The 21,069-nt window shown below is 39.8% G+C and overlaps 1 protein-coding gene across 4 annotated transcripts in view; it reads right to left on the bottom strand.

Annotated features, from left to right (window-relative positions):
* Window positions 1-21,069, bottom strand: part of zfhx4 (zinc finger homeobox 4) — an 88,770-nt gene that overhangs the window by 48,921 nt on the left and 18,780 nt on the right. For all 4 annotated transcript variants that reach the window (XM_038286775.1, XM_038286774.1, XM_038286773.1 and 1 more), the window contains exons 2-5: window positions 14,610-17,142; window positions 13,991-14,203; window positions 13,284-13,578; window positions 11,104-11,645 (exon numbers count right to left, since the gene is read on the bottom strand). In XM_038286775.1, coding sequence (XP_038142703.1) covers window positions 11,104-11,645; window positions 13,284-13,578; window positions 13,991-14,203; window positions 14,610-17,096 — 3,537 coding nt within the window. In that variant the 5' untranslated portion in view covers window positions 17,097-17,142. The remainder of the gene's footprint in view (window positions 1-11,103; window positions 11,646-13,283; window positions 13,579-13,990; window positions 14,204-14,609; window positions 17,143-21,069) is intronic.

The following is a 21,069-nucleotide window of genomic DNA, read 5'->3' as shown; positions in this document are numbered from 1 at the left end:
ATAAATACATAAGAAAATCATTAAGATTACTGGTTATAAATATTTATGGAAAAACGCTTGAAGTATGAATTTTAGGGGCTATCTGCTTATTGCAAAAGACTATATAAATGATATTTTCCTGCCAAGCAGTTCGAAATAACATATTCTAGAAAACAAAAACACCTTAATGTCCTCTTACTCATTGGCACGTGTGTGTATGGAGTCTTGAAAGTCAGCTTACCTCCATCACCCCATGAAAATGGATCAGTATTTACATTAGCATTAGATTTAGACAGTGCAGCTCAGCCACTTACTCCCTATTAGCCATCCTGACCTTAGCCCATTAGGGTCTAAAAGCTGCCGCTTGTCTCCATCGCTGCCAGGTGAGACTGACCAGACCGCACCATTTTCCTACACTATCATGCCCCTGTGATTATCTTCTCCATCGACTCAGTGAGACAAAGATCACAAAATCCTTATTTACTGTAACACTTTGAGCTGAGATATATTTCCTTACAAGATGTTTCACAACCACACAGGCTTGTACGCTTTTGATGAACTTCCTATCATGGAAATAATCATATGAGGCCTTAGATGGGAAAAAACACAAATTAAACCAAAAAAATAAATAAATTACAGGCTTATTTTTTGGGTGATACCATCAAAGAAGGGTGTGCTGAATTAAAGCTGGTATATTTGACAATGAAAAACAATGATAGAAGCATACATTGGTAGATACCAAGAAAAAGAAGAAATTCTGAGACAAAAAGAACAAAAGAAGAAAAGATGGAAAGAGAGAGAGAGGGGGAAAGATAGGGGAGATTCTAGAGGAGCATAGTTGGGTTCAAATCACTAATTACACATTCCTGAGCTTGTGAAGGGGAGTATTGTTTTCCATTTAGCCCCTACCCTGTCGCATGGTTTTACTTAGCACAAAACAAAAGGTACAAGGAACAAAACACAAGCCTAATACCAGGGCCTGCTAATGACAGAGAAATGGGAGAAATTATCCCTGTGGTGGATCCTCGTGAGAAAATGGCTGATGATGACTGGACAAATGGTATTCATTTTGAAACTGTCAAATGGCAGACTGCTTTTCCTTAAGATAAAAAAAACACACACCCTCTGCTCTATCTGATACAATTTCATTGATTTTTCACTTTTTGGCTTGCACTATAAGTGTCTACATAGGCATAAATATCTCTTTGGAAGTCAGAGAATCTCTACAAGATTATGTTCGAACACCAATGGTTGATACGCTTTAAAATATTAAACAAAACTTTTCATTCTCTGTCACTCATTGGGCATACTGTGTTTAAACAAGGGAAAATGTAAGCCTATTTTAGAGTGGTGCTCTGTGGGGGGAAAGCACAATGAAAGCACCTCTTCAGCAGAGCTATTTTGCATAGTGCCACAGGAAATCAAATGCCTTGCAGTTGACCTACAAGATGGCACACTTGATCTCTCTCTTTACAAAAGGCAGCCATCTCTGTCTACTTTACCGCCTTTTTCAAAACTCACAGATTTAAATAGTAACTGCACTTTACAAAGCACACTGAGAGAACACTTACTGACTTCTTATGTAAACTCTAACAAGCACACAGTTGACAAAGCCTTTGGATGTTCAGGTTAGTCCCATAAATCCACATATATAGCCACATAAACACAGTGATGATCAGTCCTCGGAACTAGTGGAACCCCAGGATTTTCTGCAGGAGTGGCTGGAGGGGGTAAGCTGATAGCGATGGCAACACTAAGCAGAGAAGCCTGGCTGGTGATGTTTGCCCAGGCCCCAGCCGTCTAAAGGAAGAATATTGTTTTGCTCTGAAAAAGCCTTAGCCACAGTCCGCATACCGGCGTCCACTCAACATACCAATGGGCCCTTTGAAGATTACTCAAATGTTTGCCTTTGTCCACCACCCTCCCTCCCCCATCTGCTCCTATTCCTAGTCCTAACCTAGAGAGCTTCCTAAATGAAGAAAAAATGAGAAAGGAAAGAGTGGCAAATCAATAGCACTCAGCTACCTTCAGATTCAAAACGTTTTTCTGAAAGCGATGGGCGACAGAGATTTTGTAGTAAGCTGATCACTTGCAGGTAATTCCCAACAGAAATTGTTAGAGGTGATGAGCAAATGCAAGTGCCTCATAAGTTTGCCGATCCTTATTTAGCAGTTGATTTCTTATAGTGATGAAAATGTGTAGCAGTTAATATCATCAACAATTAAAGTGGACTATAATAATTCCAACGGGTTAATTTAACAGAATGTGTTGAGAAATCAGGGATCCGCTCACCCCCACACAAACCACATTAATCCTGAACAAGTAAGTGGGCTTTCTATCAGGTCTATTTCAAAGCATTAGGGATTACCTCGCAGAAACTAAGCTGCTTGAACTCACAGGAGGTCAGCGGTATTGTGCTGCTGCAAAAATGCAGGGCCTGTGGTAGACTGGGTAGACAGCAGGACAGGTCAGTTCCCCTTTCCACAGCTCTCGTAAAACATCCCCAAATTTTTCTCTCTCCTTCCTTCTCCACATTCTTTTCATCCCTGTCTCCTTCTCCCTCACCGTATAATCGAATATCTCCCACTACTTATCTATTCACTGAGCACCTAATGGTTAAAATCAATTATAGCTGGTATGCTGAAATGCCGAATACGGCTACACATGCTGATAATGACAGAGAGAGTGTGAGACTAGGGTGGGGGGTAAGGAGCCCAGAAAGAGAGTGACTTGGGATTGTTCCAAGGGAGTAGCACAATTACCTCAAATCGATTGATTATTGATTTAGAAGGACGTTGAGGAGTATTTCAGTTCAACTTTGTCCATATCAATATCCTGATAGAATCATAAGACAGTTAGAGCATGATAGTGCGATCTAAATACAATTGTAGAGCTAATGTAACATTTCAAGCAGCGGAACTGAATGATTTTATGACAAATTTCGTAGAAATTAAGAACACATTTAATTAATGTCAAGTCATCTCAAAGGTAAATCTAATCAACTCCCACTAAATAATTAATCTGATCTCCCTGCCATGTGATCAGTCTGAAGTTGGCATGATCAAATCAATGCTTCAGAAGGGGAGAGAACATGCCACAAGGGATCATATTTGAGCTCAAAGCACTGTCTTTTATTATTACTTTTTTTAATTGTGTTTCTCATCTTAGTGCAGATGGGATTATTAAACCCCAAGAGAAAACTAAAGATAGGAAGGAGCTAGAGGTGTATACAAATGGCTACGAGCAAGGAGTGCATAACTTGAATCTGGTGGAGGTGTGTATTTTGGCCAGGACATAGTAAGAGGACAAGATCATTAACAATATGGGGAAATGACATAAAATCAAAAACAAACCCATGTCAGCGTCTTTGTTCTTGCAATCCTGACACTACCCACACCCCATCTTCCCATACATCTCTGGCCTTTGCTCCCCCCCCACATCCCATACCCCCAGTTTTCACTCCACCCCTGCCCCCTTCTGCTATCGTTCCCATACCTGTCAGCCCAGATCTGCTTCACAGTCTCCTGCACATGTACACAGCCCAAATGACCCGCAGTTAGGGGTGAGAATGGTTATTAAAAGGATCGCATCTGGCTATTAATCTGAGAAAACCAGCAGTGTCTGTTTCTAAGTTTCAAAAGGACAAAAAGTAGATTTCTATAAGGAAAAATACAGAAAAGCATTTATGTTACAGCCTGAATCCATTCACTTGGGAGTCAAGAAGCAGAAAGGTGTGTCTGAGTATTTGTGTGCATGTGTGTGTTTGGGAGTGGGAGGGAATTAAGTATTTTTTATTAGCGCTAGCCAAAAGCCGGATCAAAGCTTAACTTTTCACATCACAAAAAAACACATTCAACTGTTTACATGACCGTCTGGTAAAGGAGTCGGTAGGAGAATGGTCGCAAGTCTCTGTCATATCTTTGATGATTATTAGGCAGATGGGCAAGGGGTGTGGATGTGCGTTCATTCAAGCCACTGCCTCATACTAAAAGCCAGCAACGCATATACACAAACACACCCATCTTCTTTTATGTTTTAATTTGCCACAATCCCTAATGTCCCGCCCCATGTTCTGAAAGATTTGCATTGTAATTCTAACACAGGTGAAATAGGAGACTTATTGACACTACTAACTGGCCTTACTGTGTTTCAAATGTAAGGAAAAAGGGTGAAGATAAAACAGACTCTTTATAGTTGTAAAAACTGTGTAAATTTCTGAATTTTTCAAGCATCATATATCTCCGTCAACATAAAAATCTATATCTCTGACTCAAGTAACATCTAGCGTGAAGTGTCTGACAAGATCCATTTTTAAAGAGAATATCATGTCTTAGACTGCCTAAGAGTGAAAGACAAGGACCCTGCCATCAACATAACTCATCTGGTACAGGCATACGTCGACTCAACTGGAAAGATAGTAACTTAATACTTACGTTTGTGAGTATTTTTATGGATCTTTATACTGTAGTACTCCACCACTGCATGTGCATATACAACTATGTGTTTTTGTGTGTCTGTGACGGTCTACCATAAATAGGACAGTGCGTCTGAAATAGACCCAGACATTTTTCTATTATAGGGACCAGCACAATGATATTTTATGCAAATCTATGGAAGTCAATCTCCTGTCCATTTCCCCCATCACACAAGTCCAATTGACAGTCCAATAATTTGGGCTGCATATATATTGGGCCATTTGATTTTTAAATGAGAGAGAACAGGCTTGACCCTAGCTAATAGTCAAGGCACAGTTGTGGCCTAATATCAGAGATGCAAAAGGAAAGCTACCTCAGTTTGAGCTAGATAGGGGAAAATTTAATTTGGGTCAGAGATTGAAGAAGACAAGATGAAAAAAAAAATCCTTGATTGGTGAAGAAAAAAAGAATGTGATCTACAAATCTTGCCTCCTTTCCTTTCCTTTCCCTTCTCTCTCCTCCATTATTTCTCTGGTTTAATTCCCCTTACCCCATGATTCCAAGCTGTGGTTTTGCCAAGAGCATTATAGGTAATGAAATGTCCTATCTGCTGCTTCCCTGAAGAAGGAAAGTCTGAGGTGAAATGAGGTGCTTCAACCTTTTATCCATTGTCTGTCTATAAACAGACCATGCCATACCTACATATATACTAAAACTTATTGGTAATAAAGTGTTTTAACAAGTAAAAGGTGATTGTTATTAAAGTGTTCTAATCTCATTTACGATTTTGAGTCAACTCTTTGCCATTGTTTTCTATGGATTGTGCATTAAGCCCCATTTCAATTTTGTTTTGCTATAAGCCTTCATTGAGACACTTGTATCTTATAAGGGAGACTATAAGTTGAATGATATAATTCCATTTCCAAAAGAAGACTAATATTAGATTTGTATTTAAATCATCAGCAGTCAAAGCGGGTCTAAAACAAGTAATGGAGGTTATACCCTTAGTAGGGCTGGGTACCGAACTTCGGTACTTTTATGGTACCGACCGAAATGCTTCGGTTCTACAGAGTATCGAAACATGCCTCGTCTTTCGGTACCAAGTTTCGGTGATTGGCTGGAACACTTAAGGTGATTGCGTCATCCAGGAAAAATACACAGGTGGTCACGCCTACAGCCAGGGTTCATGTGTATCTTTTGTGAACTGGTTGCAGCGTCGCGGAACCCCTTTAAAATGCCCCCCAGGTCAAAAGTGCGGCTTCACTTTATTAAGACTGATGCTAATAGTGCACAATGCAATACATCGTGCACAGAAATAATTTAAGAGCAGAAAGTCGCTCTGTGTTTGACTGCAAGAAGAGCGGACCGCAGCCAGCGCGACCATCCTCCTCTCAGCAGCCCGTGGGCAGAGCAAAGCCAGAGCGGAGTGAATCATGCTGCTTTCAAACTGGACGCAGCAAGAGCAGCAAAATCTCGTCTGCTGCTTCATTTTTGCTGCTTGTACCAGCTTCTGACGCGCTGCTGAAGAAGCTTTGCTGCTCTGGCTGCGCGGTCGCAAAGTGGGTCAGACGCGCGTTGGGCGGAGCTACTCTATCCTTTATTTGCCTTGCAGCAATATTTGCTGTGATCAGTGGGAATAAAGTAGTTTTATTATGTTTTTAAGTGGGAAAATCCACCTGAAAACGTAATCAGTGCAGTCAGTTCATCCTGCCTTCAATATTTCTGTCGGAGCCGCTCAGACCCCCCCCATACCAGCGGTGCGCTGTCAGTAGGATCCCATTCAACGGGCTTGTTTGTCAGACATGGTAATTTTTCTAAAGGAAAACTGCTAAGTAAAAAGGTCCTCACAATGTAACAGTGAATATTAGACACTGAATTATTTATTTTTTTATGTAAGAGGAAAAATGTAAATGGAAAAACAGAGCTTAAAATAAAACTCAAGATTTGTACTTTTTTATGTTGTGTAATTTTCTTTTTTTTCGAATTGATATTATAAAACTGGTATCGAAAAAAGTATCGTTCAGGAACCGGTATCGAAGTGAAGGTATCGGTATTGGTACCGGAACCGAAATTTTTTTAACAATACCCAGCCCTAACCCTTAGAGCCTGATCTTCAGAAGGTTTGTGCATCTTAAAAGAGATGCAAAAGTGTTTGTTCAATGGGAGCAGAACCTCAAGAAAGGTGCAAAGTCATTTGTGATTGCAATTAAACAGAAAGTGTGTTAAAAAAAAAAATTTTCGTATGTGCTTTCATCAATATGAAGATCACATTCTAATGACTAAAGCATGCAAATAGATGGGTGGAGGATATGCAAATGTAAACATTTTCCACATACAATGATATTTTCCAAATCAGAAACTAAACAATGGCTGCATTTTTAGTGTTGTTTTTATAAAAGTCAGGTGCAAGCTGAATTACAAAAATATCTGCAGTAATTGTTGCAACAAAGGAGGCATTGGTGCAGTGCCATGGGATAAAGAGAGATTTTGGGCTCACCTTAAAATATTTAACCATAACAAATGAAATAAAACTGGTTTGAATTAATGCAGCAGGGGGGCAGGCAATCTTTATACAATTAAGGGGAGAGCATCTCTTCGTTACGACCATTTTTTTTTTTTATCCTCAATTTCATAAAACATTAATGTGCAGAAAGCACGGTTATGTTTTATTTTGTTTCACTTTTGTTGGTAGCACTTTTTGAATAGGCTACAGGGCACACTATAAATACTACTTTGTGTTATTATTCTACATTTTTATATTACTAATATTACCCCCATCTCCATGTCTTTGAACCTCATCTTTCTTTTATGGCCACTCTCAAACTGCCTTCAAAACATGCTATCTGCTCATTTTATGGGCAGAACCAAATCAGTTTGCACAACTAAACTTTTGCACAGCAATCTATCTAGATCAGCACGCCCACTTGTTGCAGATACTGAAAAAGAAAATTGCACTAGCAATGTAGTAGTTATTTAAAATCTTTTAAAAAAAATCAGGCCCTTGATGAAAAACATCTGCAGCAGATGCATAAAAATTCTGAGAAATGTGATAAAAGGTAAAAGGCTAAAAAGCTAGAAAAAAATTAACAAAACCACTGTGAAATTTGTATCTCCTTTTCTTCCAGAGTTATGAAGAAATTTGAAATGACTAGCAGTGGTTTAGAGCTGTTTAATATTTATTTGGATAACCATTGGAGAAGCAGGTGGCATGGTCCCTAAAACACAGTGTTTATGTCCCGAGTGTGTGTGTGTGTGTGGGATGGGGGGGGACATAAAATGTGTGTATATGTGTGTGTGGTCCTTCAGTGTGCCACATTGACCATGAACATTCTCAACTCCTAATGACCCAGGGGCAAGCACAGCGCAAGTCTCAGCCTCAAAGCCCTGTTGGGAGACTTGCACACAAACACATATGTTCAGCTCCAACTAAACCCCCTACTTATCCAGGCAGCTCTTGTGAATGGCACTGACAGATTTACACCGAACTCCATGTGCATTAAGGCTAATGTTTGTTATTAAAAATCATAACCAATTCATACATTTTATAACAGAGTCTAAGCTAAATATAAACCAGACCCGCTATGGACACAATATAGTCTGGTAGTATATATATTTAATTGAAATATCTCCTGCTTTGTCAATTTTTCTTGAGTAATGGAAGAGTTGTTTTGGACTTAAAGCTGTTATAAAACTAAAAAGTAATGCTCAGCACACACTATTTGCATTTTAAATCTAATGCAGGAAAGTTATACTAAAATACCCCAAGAAATAGTTTTTCTTATGATGAATAATCTAGGACCAATCACACTGTCTACATTTCCGATAAGCAGGGAGGAGCAGACCTCCATTTTATCTCTGCAAGGCCTGTGAGTTCATTCGCCACCTGCTGAGCTCTGGACACAAGATGGCTTGATGTCCATGAACTGCTAATGTCATTTCCCTTTTTTCTGTATCAAAGTCTGGAAAAAAAAATGACTTTGAAACTCTCAATTCCCCTTAGAAGTACTCAATGGCTGCTACAAAGCACCCATAAAATTTCCTGAATATGCTTTTTGTTTGTATCTTCAAATGGTTTCCCATGCCATAAAGATATTCTCTGTTTCCAAAAAGCCAGATGGTTAAGTCGTTGACACTTGGATCTGTTATGCCTGCAGCCAAGCTACTGCTATCCCCATGTGCTTTTCACCTCTGCCAATACATAAAAGAAGAGGTGTTTTTCTGGTCAAATAAAGAAATGATTTTTTTCCCCTACGCTTTTACTCTCCAGCTCACTTAGCCCAGTCTACACTTTTACTAGCTTCCTTTCACTTTGTCTTACCACCACATGTCAAAAAAAATCCATATACATATATATATGTGGAGTGGGTGTATAGATGGGTAGATGAGTTACATCTTTATTTGATGCATTTAAGGGATATCAGGATAGCCCTCACTTGTCTTGGAAAAGCAGCGGCATTTGCCTAATTTTTGGGCTCCTTTTTGAAGCAAGAAGATAAAATAAGTATTATTAGACTTTTAGGTCTTTTCCAGCTTACACATATTACCCTGATATTGTAACCATTTGTGTGATTTAAGTGCTGCCAATATTTAGAGTAACCTTGGTAACTGGTCTTTAAAGTGGTCCGTATTATATCAGTAAAAAAAAAGAATCAGCAAAAGCTGGTTCAGCTCTTTTAAATGTGTGTACATATGTGGAAAACAGACACATGGACTAGCATGCAAGTCCTTCTTTGACAAAAAGAAGATTCTGATTTGAGTCAACTAATCATGCTTATTCAATATGCCAATGCCTCAGGTAATGTAGTCTAATGTGAAAGCTGCACGTTTGCTAAAAATTTCTCAATTTCCCTTGAGCAGAGACATCTCCAGTTCATCTCATGCCAAGTTCAGCTTTTGCCAGACTGTTGACAATCTTGTGTTAATACGAACATCCTGTTGAAGTCAGCTAAGACTGTTTTAGATAGCCTTAAGAATGCCAATTAGCCTAATCTAGTTAGAAATAGAAACTGTATGTAAGATCAAGTCAGATTTCTTAAATGAAAGTAAAACCTTAAATATTACACAATATTTTTAAGAAAAAAAAACACAGTTGGGTGGGTTGAGTGGCTCCTTTTTGAATTAAGACCATTGTGCAATTCAACAATGAATAAGGAAAAAAAACAATCTAAAAATTGCATTTTGTATTTCCTCAGTTTATCGCAGGTCTCCTATTTTTATTTGTCTAATAGTATAAGACATGTAATCTTACAAAGAAGATAAAAAACTGTAAAACAAAATTGTTAGGGGCAAGGGCCTTTTCAAAGCACTCACATGTCTTCAAGAGAATCACAAACTGGTATTTAAAGTTAGTCATGCTAAAATCTCTAATCGTGCAAATCATACCTGTGACATGTTGACAACAGTTCACAAAGCCTATAATAATTGTTTTTTGTTTAAAATGAGCAACATCCTAATTTACAGGTATGGTCTAGCATATATATATATATATATATATATATATATATATATATATATATATATATATATATATATATATATATATATATATATATATATATATATATATGTGTGTAAAATCATATATAAATTACTAAACACATTTCTCTCTGTGCACTGCTCCGAAATATATGGTATTACAATTCACAATCTCATACACATCCACACACAAATACATCTAAGTGCCAGAACTTGCATATAGCTGTAAAAGAATCCTCATTAATGTAATGCATTTCATCCTCTCCTGTAGATCCAGCCCTTGGAAATGTAGCAACATCCTATTAAGCTGAAGGAGAGAAGATGTCTCACAACCTTAATCACCCTAAATATATAGGAAAAGAAAACGATGCCAAATATTGGATGTGTTTGAATTTCTTTAGAAAAGCGCTTTATTGCTCCAAATGTAACAAGTCTAATTGCTTTTTCAACTGAGTTCCTGCTGAGTTTGCATCCATCTACGTATAACGACCAAATAGTGTAGTAGCACTTAATTTAATAAATTAATGAACTTGTGCTTCACTTTTATTTTTATTTTTGCCAAAAAAAACTGTTTGCCGGCCGAGGAGTTCTGAATAGATACACATTATATAATTTATTTTGCAAATGTAAACTCTGCAGTTAAATTACTTATTTTTGTGTACATTCCAAAGAATAATTAAACATCTAAAGTATTATTCACAGCACAAAGAAACACTTGGTTGTTCCTTTGCATAGTAGAAAGCTAATTTGCATTGGGTATGTCTGACATTAAAATATGTTTTTGAATAATTCCACTGCTATTTATTATTACAAAGATAGGTGAAGGCGATCAAATTATCAAGGATAATCTAAATATACTGATATTACATGACTGTGTTTGTAATAGCGATAAACAGCAGTGCCAGCCCTGCAGGAAACATAACCAGATCAAATTGAGGTCTGCTTTGGTACTCTCATGGTGCCCTTTTATTTTTGTTTGTCTTTTTAATTTTCATGGGAACTTTTTAATCTGTGTGACAGTGCACTTAGGAGGACAGGACAGTTTATGTTCAAATAAAAATATATTAGTTTATCATGTATTGCTATTTCACTCGTGCTCCAATGTAAGCAAATATAAATCTATTTTACTATCAGGAGACTTTTGTGTGATTTCTAACAGTTGAGTATTTTTATTTCACTGCTTGGACAACAGAAAGGCCTTTTGTATGATTCATTGGAAGCAAAGGGTTTTTACCTTGTAGAGGCGGATGGCGAACTCATGCCTCTGGTTGGTGGCATGTAATCTCAGTTTATCCACACTGTTACTGTAGTAGTCACAGGCATTGCACTTGAGGTGCACTGGGTTGCCGATGGCCACGCACTTTAATCTCCACTGGTTGGCCTTGCCTCCCTCCTTGATGTGAGCCACAAGCTGATGTTTCTGCATGTGCTTGTCTGTCTTGCAGTGCAGCTGAAAGTTAGCCTTAAGCTGTGTGTTGTAGCTGCAGAGCTTGCACTGGTAGACATCACCCACCACACAGCGCCACTCCTCTTCAGGCAGGGAGCGCTCTGCATTGATGTGGGCGTTGAGAGCCTCTAGGCTGTCTGTGGAGTAGCAGTTGCACACAGCACACTGGTAGAGGCGCAGTGAGGGGTCGCTGATGGGTGGCGACAAGGACGAGAGCGAAGGGTCTGCTGAGGACATGCCCCCCATTCCACCTGAAGACACCAGGGATAGATCATCTGCCATCAGCTGACCGCTGGCAAGTCGCAACTCTGCTGATAGGTCATTATTCACTATAGGGGAAATGAATAAAAACACAGGTCAGACAGCAAATTAGAAATAAATTAAGGCACTGTAGTTAGTAAAACTTTTTTCACACAGCAGAAAAAGGTAACGTGTTAGATAAAAGAAAGAAAAAAAGCCATATGTCAGTAATACAAAGTTAAGGCGATGATAAAAAGGCTACCATGCATATGGTCTGATAACCACATGAGAAAAAGAGAAAATTTATTTCTTTTTTGAATGAAATTAAGTACAGAAAATGAGCTGCCTTCATGCAGGCCTCTTCTGCACAAAGGGGTTTGATAAAATAAAGCCTCACAGAGAACTAAGACTACTTACAAAGTCTTGTCTATAAAAAACCTTAATAGGATTGAATCAGGATCAATTACAATCATCCTTTTCAACTTGCTAACTCGCTCATCAGGTAGCTTTAATTACTACTCCAAGCAATAGTAGTACAATGGTTTTAGGGCTCTGAGCTTTTCTTCCATCCACCAAAGATTTGAAAAGCTGATCAATGCATTACACACACTATCCTTTTTCTTCCGCCCACCAACCATGGGACAAAAATGAGATCTACAATTTATGCAAATGCAATTAACTCAAACATTTGATCCCTTCATTGTTCCTCTATGAATGTTTCTCAAGTTATCATGATTGTTTTATTTAAGATAATATCACAACACGTGTGTGCAAAGGAATACATGACTAAATTATTTATTTTACAAAGTACTTTATGCAATTAAGGAAAAAGGAATTTATACATTAACACAATTATACAAATTAACATGAACTTACAGCAGTTTTAAATGCAAAGGTGCATTAAATATACACTTATGTGTATGTATATATATATTGCTAAATATGGATTTAAATTTGAATCAGTTTGTGCTCCAACCACTTATACCTATGTACATTTGCGTTCACTATGGGGAGCTGTGAGTTATCAGTGTTATTCACCAAGAGTACATCTGCTAGCTGGGCTGTGACCTCCACACTAGAGGAGGGAGTGGGTGTGCAGCACTGCAGGGTCATTGTTAAATCTCTCTCACTCCTACGGGAATCCGCTTCCTGCTGTTTGTGAGTGTGTATCGGGGTGTGTCTGTGTGTGTGTGTGAATCCACCTCTGCAGAATGAGTAAAGGTTGGATGGTGTGTATATTGTCGTAGTGGTGATGCCGGTTGCAATGTAGAGGGGGTGGATTAAGCTGATTTAAGAAAATTACAAACGAAAGATTAAGAATAATTCTCATGTGGCATCTCATAATCATTTTTTAATCAGTGAGAGGGGTCAAAGTAAGGAGACAATGACACAGGCACCACATGAGAGCAGAGATAAAAGAGAAAGAAATCAAGAGAAGGATAAGCGTAAAGGGGCTCAGGCAGAAATGATGGAAAATTACAAAGAAGGTAAGAGAGAGAGTAAAAATGGATGATGAGCAACAGAAAATACAAAAAAAGATAAAGAGGCATACCAAGATGGCATCAGATAAATTATATAATAGAAAGAGAATGTTTATTTTTTTTTAAGAAAGAAGGAAATGTTTTAAAAACAAATTAAATGAAAAGGTATTTCTGTTTTAAAGTGACTACATTTTCTAATTTATAAGGCATGCATAACTCTGTTTTATGAGGTAAATATTGAATCACCTAGCCCAGATCCAAGAGCAGCTGCAGTTGCATGATCTAGCTGAAATGGGTTTATCATCATTTGGGCATCTGGTCCACCGCTGCCAGCTGGATTCTCAAGTTTAACCCCTGCGAGTCCCATGTTCTGGGCCAGGTAGTACTGGTAGAGCTCAGCCTCTGCAGGTGCCAGGCCAAGATGGAGGCTGTGTTGGATCTGTTTCATGTTCTGCTGCAGCAGCATCATGTTGTGCATGTGCTTCTCGCTGGTCATATGGATTCGTAAGTTTCGCGCCACATTGGTCTCGTAGTCACACACCTGGCAAAATAAAAAGGTTTTTAGATTCAGGGTTTTGATTACCTCAACATTGATTTATGCTGTGAAATCACAATCAGTTTGTATGCAAGAACACTTATATACAGTTCTATGATGTCTGGATTTAAAACAGAAATTTAATTTTAATAAACCAACCAAAAAAACACAGCTTATAAAGGGGTTAAAGGTACTGGTGCAAGGGTGCTACATTTTCATTTCATAAAACAATAAGAGATATTGGTTGGATGTATAAGTCACTAGTTTATAATAGGGGTCATATGATATGGCTGCAAAAAAAAATAATAGACACAGCGACGCACAGAGAAATAACCGGATCATTGTGCAGACAGTGCAACAAGCTAATTGGCATGTGTGCTGCCACTATTCTACAATAATGCTCTGTTTATTTCAATACCTCACAGCGCCAAGTGGGCTTCTGCTTGGGCTTGGATGGAGAGGGTGCACTGCAGCTTCCACCAAGGCTGGCACTAGACACAGGGTTGGCATGGTTGTGATTATACGGTGCCTCACTGCCACCATTCTGGAGTGTTTGCACATTATTCAGATGCTTGTCTGACTGCATGTGGATGCTAAGGTTTCCTTTGGTGGTAGTTGAATAATTGCATACCTAAAAGAGAGAGATCGTTGTAGAAAAACCGATGCATGAAAAACATTATGATAAACACCGACAGGTATCTGATGTATGAATGGACACTTAAATTCTTTTTTTTTTCTTATATTATCTCAAGAATTTTTGGCACAAGCCCTTTCTTTAGATATTTTAGGGACTAGAACTCTATTGTAATATTACTCCATTTCTGTACTGACATGTGTTTAAAAAAAAAAAAAAAACAGCTTATTATATGAAATTATTCTTGTAAATGATATCCAATAATTTTATAAAGTTATAGCCAAACTCTCAAAATGCGAGGAAAAATTAATTAAAAAGATTCAAAAAGCCAGTGAGACATTACATGGCAAGGCTAAATGTATTGCAAACAAAATCCAAAAGATAAAACAAGGGATGAACAGACCTCACAACGGAAAGGCTTGTATCCACAGGTATAGCTTTCGCCTCTAGCTAAACGAGGGTGAGGCTGTCCTGTCCGGCAGTACACACATGATCCACCAGATTCTGGATGTTTTTCCTTCATATGAGCATCAAGTGTTTGCTGATACTTGTAGTGCCAATTACACTTTGGACATTTTAGTGTCTTGCAGGAATTACGTGAATGCATCATTGTCATGTGTCCTCCAAGAGACCGTGAAGATCCCAAGACAGTGTCACATTTTGGGCACTCTACCCCACTGCCTGGGGATCCTTCACCTGGACCAGGGGTGCCTGGAGTCCCTGGAGTTCCAGGTGTACTGGCATTTCCTGTGTTCTGATGTAGCGGACCAGGACTCTCATCATCTCTGCGCAACATCATCATGTCAAGGGGATTAGAGGATGGTGATAACCCATCCCGGCCTGCCACACCGTCAGTGGTTGAGTCACTACTGTTCTCTCGCTCTCTGCCACCTGCTAGGGCAGTGGATAGAAGGCCCTTCTCCATCTCCAGCTTCTCATATGCAGGCAGGGAGGAAGAGGAGGTGGCTGTAGGGCCTTTGCTGTCACTGTTTAACTTAAGCAGACTGTTGGAAAGGGGGGGGATACTTTGGTTTAAGAGAGGGAAATCTTTGCTACTGGTGCTGTCGGCCCGCTGCGTTGCCATTGCCATGGACAAGACCTGTTCTTCCTCCTCATCTGCATCTATTTCTGCTCCTCCACCAAGTGAATCAGCATCCTCATCCTGTTCTGGACTTTCTTCTCCCACTGTACCGGGCTCCCGCTTGATTTGCGGGTACTGGCTCAGGTCCGGCCCATTGGGTTGCAAAGTGCATGTGTCCCTAACGTGGCCTTTGCAGTCACTATCAGAGTTCCGACTTTCTAGGCTGCCACCAGTGGTAGCGGCAGTAGAACTTCCACTGAGGGTTTTGTGGGCACCAGCCCCACCCCCGAGGTTTGGGTTGGTCTCAGCCTTTGGCATGGTTTGGGTTCTGGGGGTTTGGTCAGTAGAGGAGCTGCTGGCACTGCCCTTCAGGAAGGCAAACCCTGCCTGAAGAGAATCTGCATTATCCCCACTACTGTGGAAAGCATTCCACAAGCCACGGAGCCCCGTGTCTGGCCCCAGGAAGTTGGCAGGTGAGGGAAAGTGGGGTAGCACAGCGTTTGGGGGTTTTTTTGGTTCCAAAAAGCTTATAAGAGGTTCTTTGTCCTTGCCGATGCCCTGGATGATAGCAGAGACATGCTTGTTGCTAAGCAGCTTCTGTTCCTGCTCATTCAGGGTCATACGGTGGTCATGGACAGCATGTGTCACGAAGGAACGGCTGTAGCCAAAAGACAGCTTGCACAGAAAACACATCAGCACAGGTTTCCGCCGCCCATCAGCCACACAGCCCTCAAACTTGGACAAGTCCACATTATTGGGGACATCTTTGGACACACAGGAGTTTTTGGCTGCACCTTCCGCCGTTAGATAGTCTTTGTCATTCTTGTGGCGGAGGTCATAGACACGGAAACTGTGCAACACAGGACCAGCGCCTGCCAGCCCTCCAGCTGAGGTATTTGGGAAGGAGGGGTGGTCAGCCGCTAGTGATTTGCTCCCAAGGGATGAGGCGATGTGGAAGGTGTTGATGATCTGGGGGTAGAAGGACATGGGTGCAGCAGGCTGCTCCAACCGTTCCCCACCTGGGCTGAGGCCACTCTGGCCACTGTTGCCCTGGACACTAGGGAAGGTCTGGGGTGACATGAGGCCCCTGAATTGAAGAGCCCCAGATAGCCCCCCCTGGTTGCCACGCTGCTCTTTGGAGTCCTCCACGATAAAGGCAGAGCCATCGGGCTGGTAGATGATCTCGCCACACAGGTTCTCCACATCACTATCCTCTTCCATCTCCATTTCACTGTTCATATCCCCTAAATCTGCAGCACCAACGTCACGTTCAGTTTCATCCTCACTCTCCTCCCCCATCATCCCTTCAACCTCCTCATCCTCCTCATGATCTCCAGCAATAGGCAGGCGGGCATTAGGGCAGTGGTGCTCCATATATTTTTGTAAACTGGAGAAGGAATTAGAACATTCGTTGCAGGGGATCTCCTTTGCCGGTGCCACAGGAGATGTGGCAGGGGCAGAACAGTCTGAACCCAAAGCTGCTCCTCCTCCTACTCCTGGTAAAGTTCCGGTAACACTCCCTTTGTTACCGGAAGTAAAGCTTTCTCTCCGACTCTGTTCAGTTACAGGGTCGATAGTTGCACTGACAGTGGTGGGGGTAGAAGTGGATCTACGTGGACTCACAACTGGCCCTCCAAGGCCATTCTCCGACTCTCCAATGGCAACAGGTGACGACTGGTTGTTGATGCTGTTTGCAACAGTGGTGTCCATGGAGACAACTGAGTTGTCCTCAGCAGCAGCATCCAACCTCTGACCACCATAGTCCTGCTGCCGTGATGACACCATAGGGGGAGAGTCACAAGTTGCCATAATGACCACTACATAGGGATCTCATCTCATCGAGCCCAACAGGGACCTGGTGAAAGAAGAAAAACAAATATACTATATTTAGTACATATGTTGTGTTAAGGAACTGTATTAAAACACACCTATTTGGAGATAGCATAAGATGAATTTAACATTATTGTTTTTACTTGTAGACATTTAGAAGATGTACATAAGATTTGCAAAGACATAATCTTGTTATGTTAAATGGTAGTTACTGCCTGAAGCAACTCTTGAAATGTTTTATATCACAAATGGATTGAACAAAGAACCAAAAGTGGCCATTTCTTCCTTTATGGAGACTTCTTTCAACCTTAGTTTGTTCATACCAGTTTGAACTTACTTATTGTATGTACAAAAACCTTTTGTTGTTTTGAAACACAAAAGACAGTCAGTACCTTGAGTAACACAATAAAGAGTGTAATTTATATCAAATGGTTTATTGAAAAAGAAAGAGAAATCAGAGATCGTCTTCATCGTTAATATTTTATGGTTTTATTAAGTAAATAGGAGACACGATGAAAAGAAGCAAAGATTCACAGAGAAAGAGCATTGCATAAAGGATAATATTCCATGAGAAATAATGTTTGGAATACCACAGAGATGTTATCAATCTCAGGGTGCCAGCCTATATTTAAACCCCTCACTACATCTTTCTCTGGGATTTCCACAAGGTATTGTACATATGTAAAGCTGCCAGCAAACACACAGTGCAGAAAATCACCCAAACCCACTAGCACTCACTCAAACAAATTCATTGTGTAATCACAATCGTAATTTCCAATAAAAACATAAGAACCACATGTTCACTGCTACTTTACGAAAAATACTTCCTTCCTAGACTACATAAATAAAATGAGAACTACTTGCACATACAAATGTCTTGTCACTTGGTATAATACTAGGCATCTTTAGGAGGCTTGAGTGTAAACCAGATAGCCTTAGAAGAATACTTTAAGGAGCTATCTTAACCTTTAACCCAATCCACCTGCTGCTTAACTCTCTCTCCCTCTTTCCTTTTCTTCACAACTAAGCTACAAAGCAATTAGGGGATTAATCCACAATGATCCATGGCTAAATAAAGATGGTGGGAGGGACAGTGAATGTGTGAGTGATGAAATCAAACATGAGCACCAGTGTGTATTGAGGGTACATGTATGTATGTATGTATGTGTGTTCTTATTACAATCCGATTTAATCTGATGTACTAGAGATGATTCTCTAGCACAAGAGATAATACTGGAGAAATTATGTTTCTGTCTCACTATGCATATTTATGGTAGCCACATTAAAAAGAAAAATACAACAACAAAAAATGGTAAGTTCAAATAATATAAGCATAAAAACGTAAAGCCCATCATACCAGGAATAAACAAGGGATATTAGACAGACAGGCAGACAGACAAGAGTTCTTACACTAGTGTATAACTTAATTTTAAACTTTATTGCACAATGTTGTTGCATTTTAATAGACATACAGCCAAACAGTTTTGCTGCATATGGAAAAACCTTAATCAGCATAACATCTGATTAAGATTTTTTTTTTCCTGTCAGTCATTTTACACCCAGGAATCCTAAAACAAAATTATGTGCTTCTTCCTGATGTTCCGCAAACCCACAGTCGTATATTTTCATATCTTCCCCCAGTGTCTGTGTCCCAAAGTGCATGTTTAACATGTGATTGTGGGTAAAGCCTCTCCCAAGCTGTTGGTTTGATGGATAATGCGACACATACAACAAGATTTACTGCACGTCCGTGCTATCATTTTGCCTCTGAGTTCATCGGGGAGCGACCCCTTTGAGTTGTAGCTCGGACATAAAACATTGTGGTTTATGAATTATGCATCTCTTTAAGAATGGAATTATGTTCTACATTTAAGCCAGTGTGTTAAACACTTTTAAACTGACATATCATCTCCGTAATGCTAACAGGTTCAGATCTGTTCGCTGTACATGTATGCTCCCTGCCAGCTATTACATAAGTGTCTATTATTTATTTTACCTATTCTAAATGATCTTAAAACATTCTCATCAGTGAAGCACTGATGACATGTGGAACATGTTTCTTAGTGTTAAATATATCATTTTGTTTGCAGTTTGATACACTCATGGTTGGTCTCTTGATTCAAGCTATACACCTCATCGAGATCTTTTTGCTACAATAAAGATCAAAATATAGGCACAAATAATCAAACAGGTCACATGACTATCTATTATTTCCGAAGCATCCCAGGGAAACTAAGAATTTTGTAGTTTGATGTTTTCATCAATAACATCTCTCAGGTTAAAATGAAGCTTTTGGATACCTTGACCCTTATAATTCAACATTCTTTAAAACACTTGTAGTCAGTCCTATCCTTACTCTCCTCCATTGGCTATGCTTCACACCTTTCCCAGCAGCAGACCCACTTGTCCTTCTTTTAAGGCAGATCATATTACTTCCAGCTAAGAAACATTCCTGTTTCTCTCCCCCACTGGCTTCCTTCGCTCTGCTAACCAACCAGACTACTTCCATTTGCTGGAGAGAAACAGGCAGACAGAAACATACAGAGAAACTAACAATGAAGATTTTTTTTTCCACAATACAGAAACAGTTCCCTTCTTTTAACAGGAGAACAAAAGAGCTGGCCTGAGCCGCTCCTACCTCTGTTTTTTAATTAAGCATGTCCCCCTTGCTTTGGCCCATATACACACGGACACTGGCTGACACAAACACACACAACCTACACACATACACACAGAGTGAGAGAGGCACACATAACATTAAGGTAATTAAAGTGGCAGATCAGAAGCAAATAATAGCCCAGGAATGCCAGCTTTAGACACTGCAAGTTCTGATGGGTGAAAGGGACTAAGAGACTCTTTACTCCTTTGTTTATCTCCACCCGCCCCTTTGCTCTTTCCCTTATCCTTCCATCTGCTTTTCAGTAGCCCCCTGAGAGGCCGAGAAGCAGTCAGTAGGAGGGATTCCTTTTTTTATTTCACTCTTTTACAACTTTTCATCTTGTAGACTCAAAATAATCCCAATAGGCTTCAATTTCAGCTTAAAGTTACAAAAGTTAAGAAGGGAAAAACATCAATTTAAATTAAAAAAGTTGCATTAAGGCTACCTAATATTTTTTAAATTGCATCCTTAAACATTTTTATCCCAGTTATAATACATATGCTTGTACAGTAATGGTTGAACAGAATGCAAAGCTTTCAAACCTGAGCAACTGAGTCTCCTCCTACTTCCCTTGTCTTGTCAGCCTACAGCACACTAGCCTGTTGTGTGTCAAACCTGTAATTGCAGTCCACAACACTGCCGTCTTTGTTTACGTAATGATCTGCTGGATTCAAATTCTTCATCACTTACTGTCTGACATTTTATTGTAAAGGCAATAAGTGTTGTTAAAGCTGTGGCGAATATTTACAACTTTTATAAATACTGGGATTAGTCATCTTCTTAATCTGTGATGTGGTCAACAATGACCAAAAGGTTTTTTTCCTCTTCTTTGTTTGATGTTATTCGAGAAGACAAATATGATGAGTAGTAAGAATACATCAAGGCCAGGTCTTCTAAGCGACCCAAGCTGGCTCAAGTCAAACAAGAAACACAGAGGACAGCGTGAAACTACAGCTGTGCATCAATTCCTTAAGGTCCAGAAGGTTAGCTCTCTCACTGCATGTGGCCCCTCAGTCCAACACCAAATCTTCTATCAAAATGTCACCGAGCATTAACCAAAGACAAAGGGGAGAGACGGAGTGAATGTCCCTGCATCCATCTCCCATTGTCAGCACCATGAATAGACCTACTCTGTCTAATTAGACCTGTTTATTTGTTGCCATGCAAAGATGAAGGAATGAAAAACGAACTGGATAAAGGAGGATGGGAATTATCTGCCTTCCTCACAATGCGAAAGAAGATTTGGTTTGCGTGAAAGAGCCCTGGTGCATCTATGCACAAACACATACACAT

The sequence above is a fragment of the Cyprinodon tularosa genome, unplaced genomic scaffold (genome assembly GCF_016077235.1).
Source record: "Cyprinodon tularosa strain WSP-4 unplaced genomic scaffold, ASM1607723v1 ctg23, whole genome shotgun sequence".
NCBI lineage: Eukaryota > Metazoa > Chordata > Actinopteri > Cyprinodontiformes > Cyprinodontidae > Cyprinodon > Cyprinodon tularosa.
This window is presented reverse-complemented; position numbering and strand designations above follow the sequence as displayed.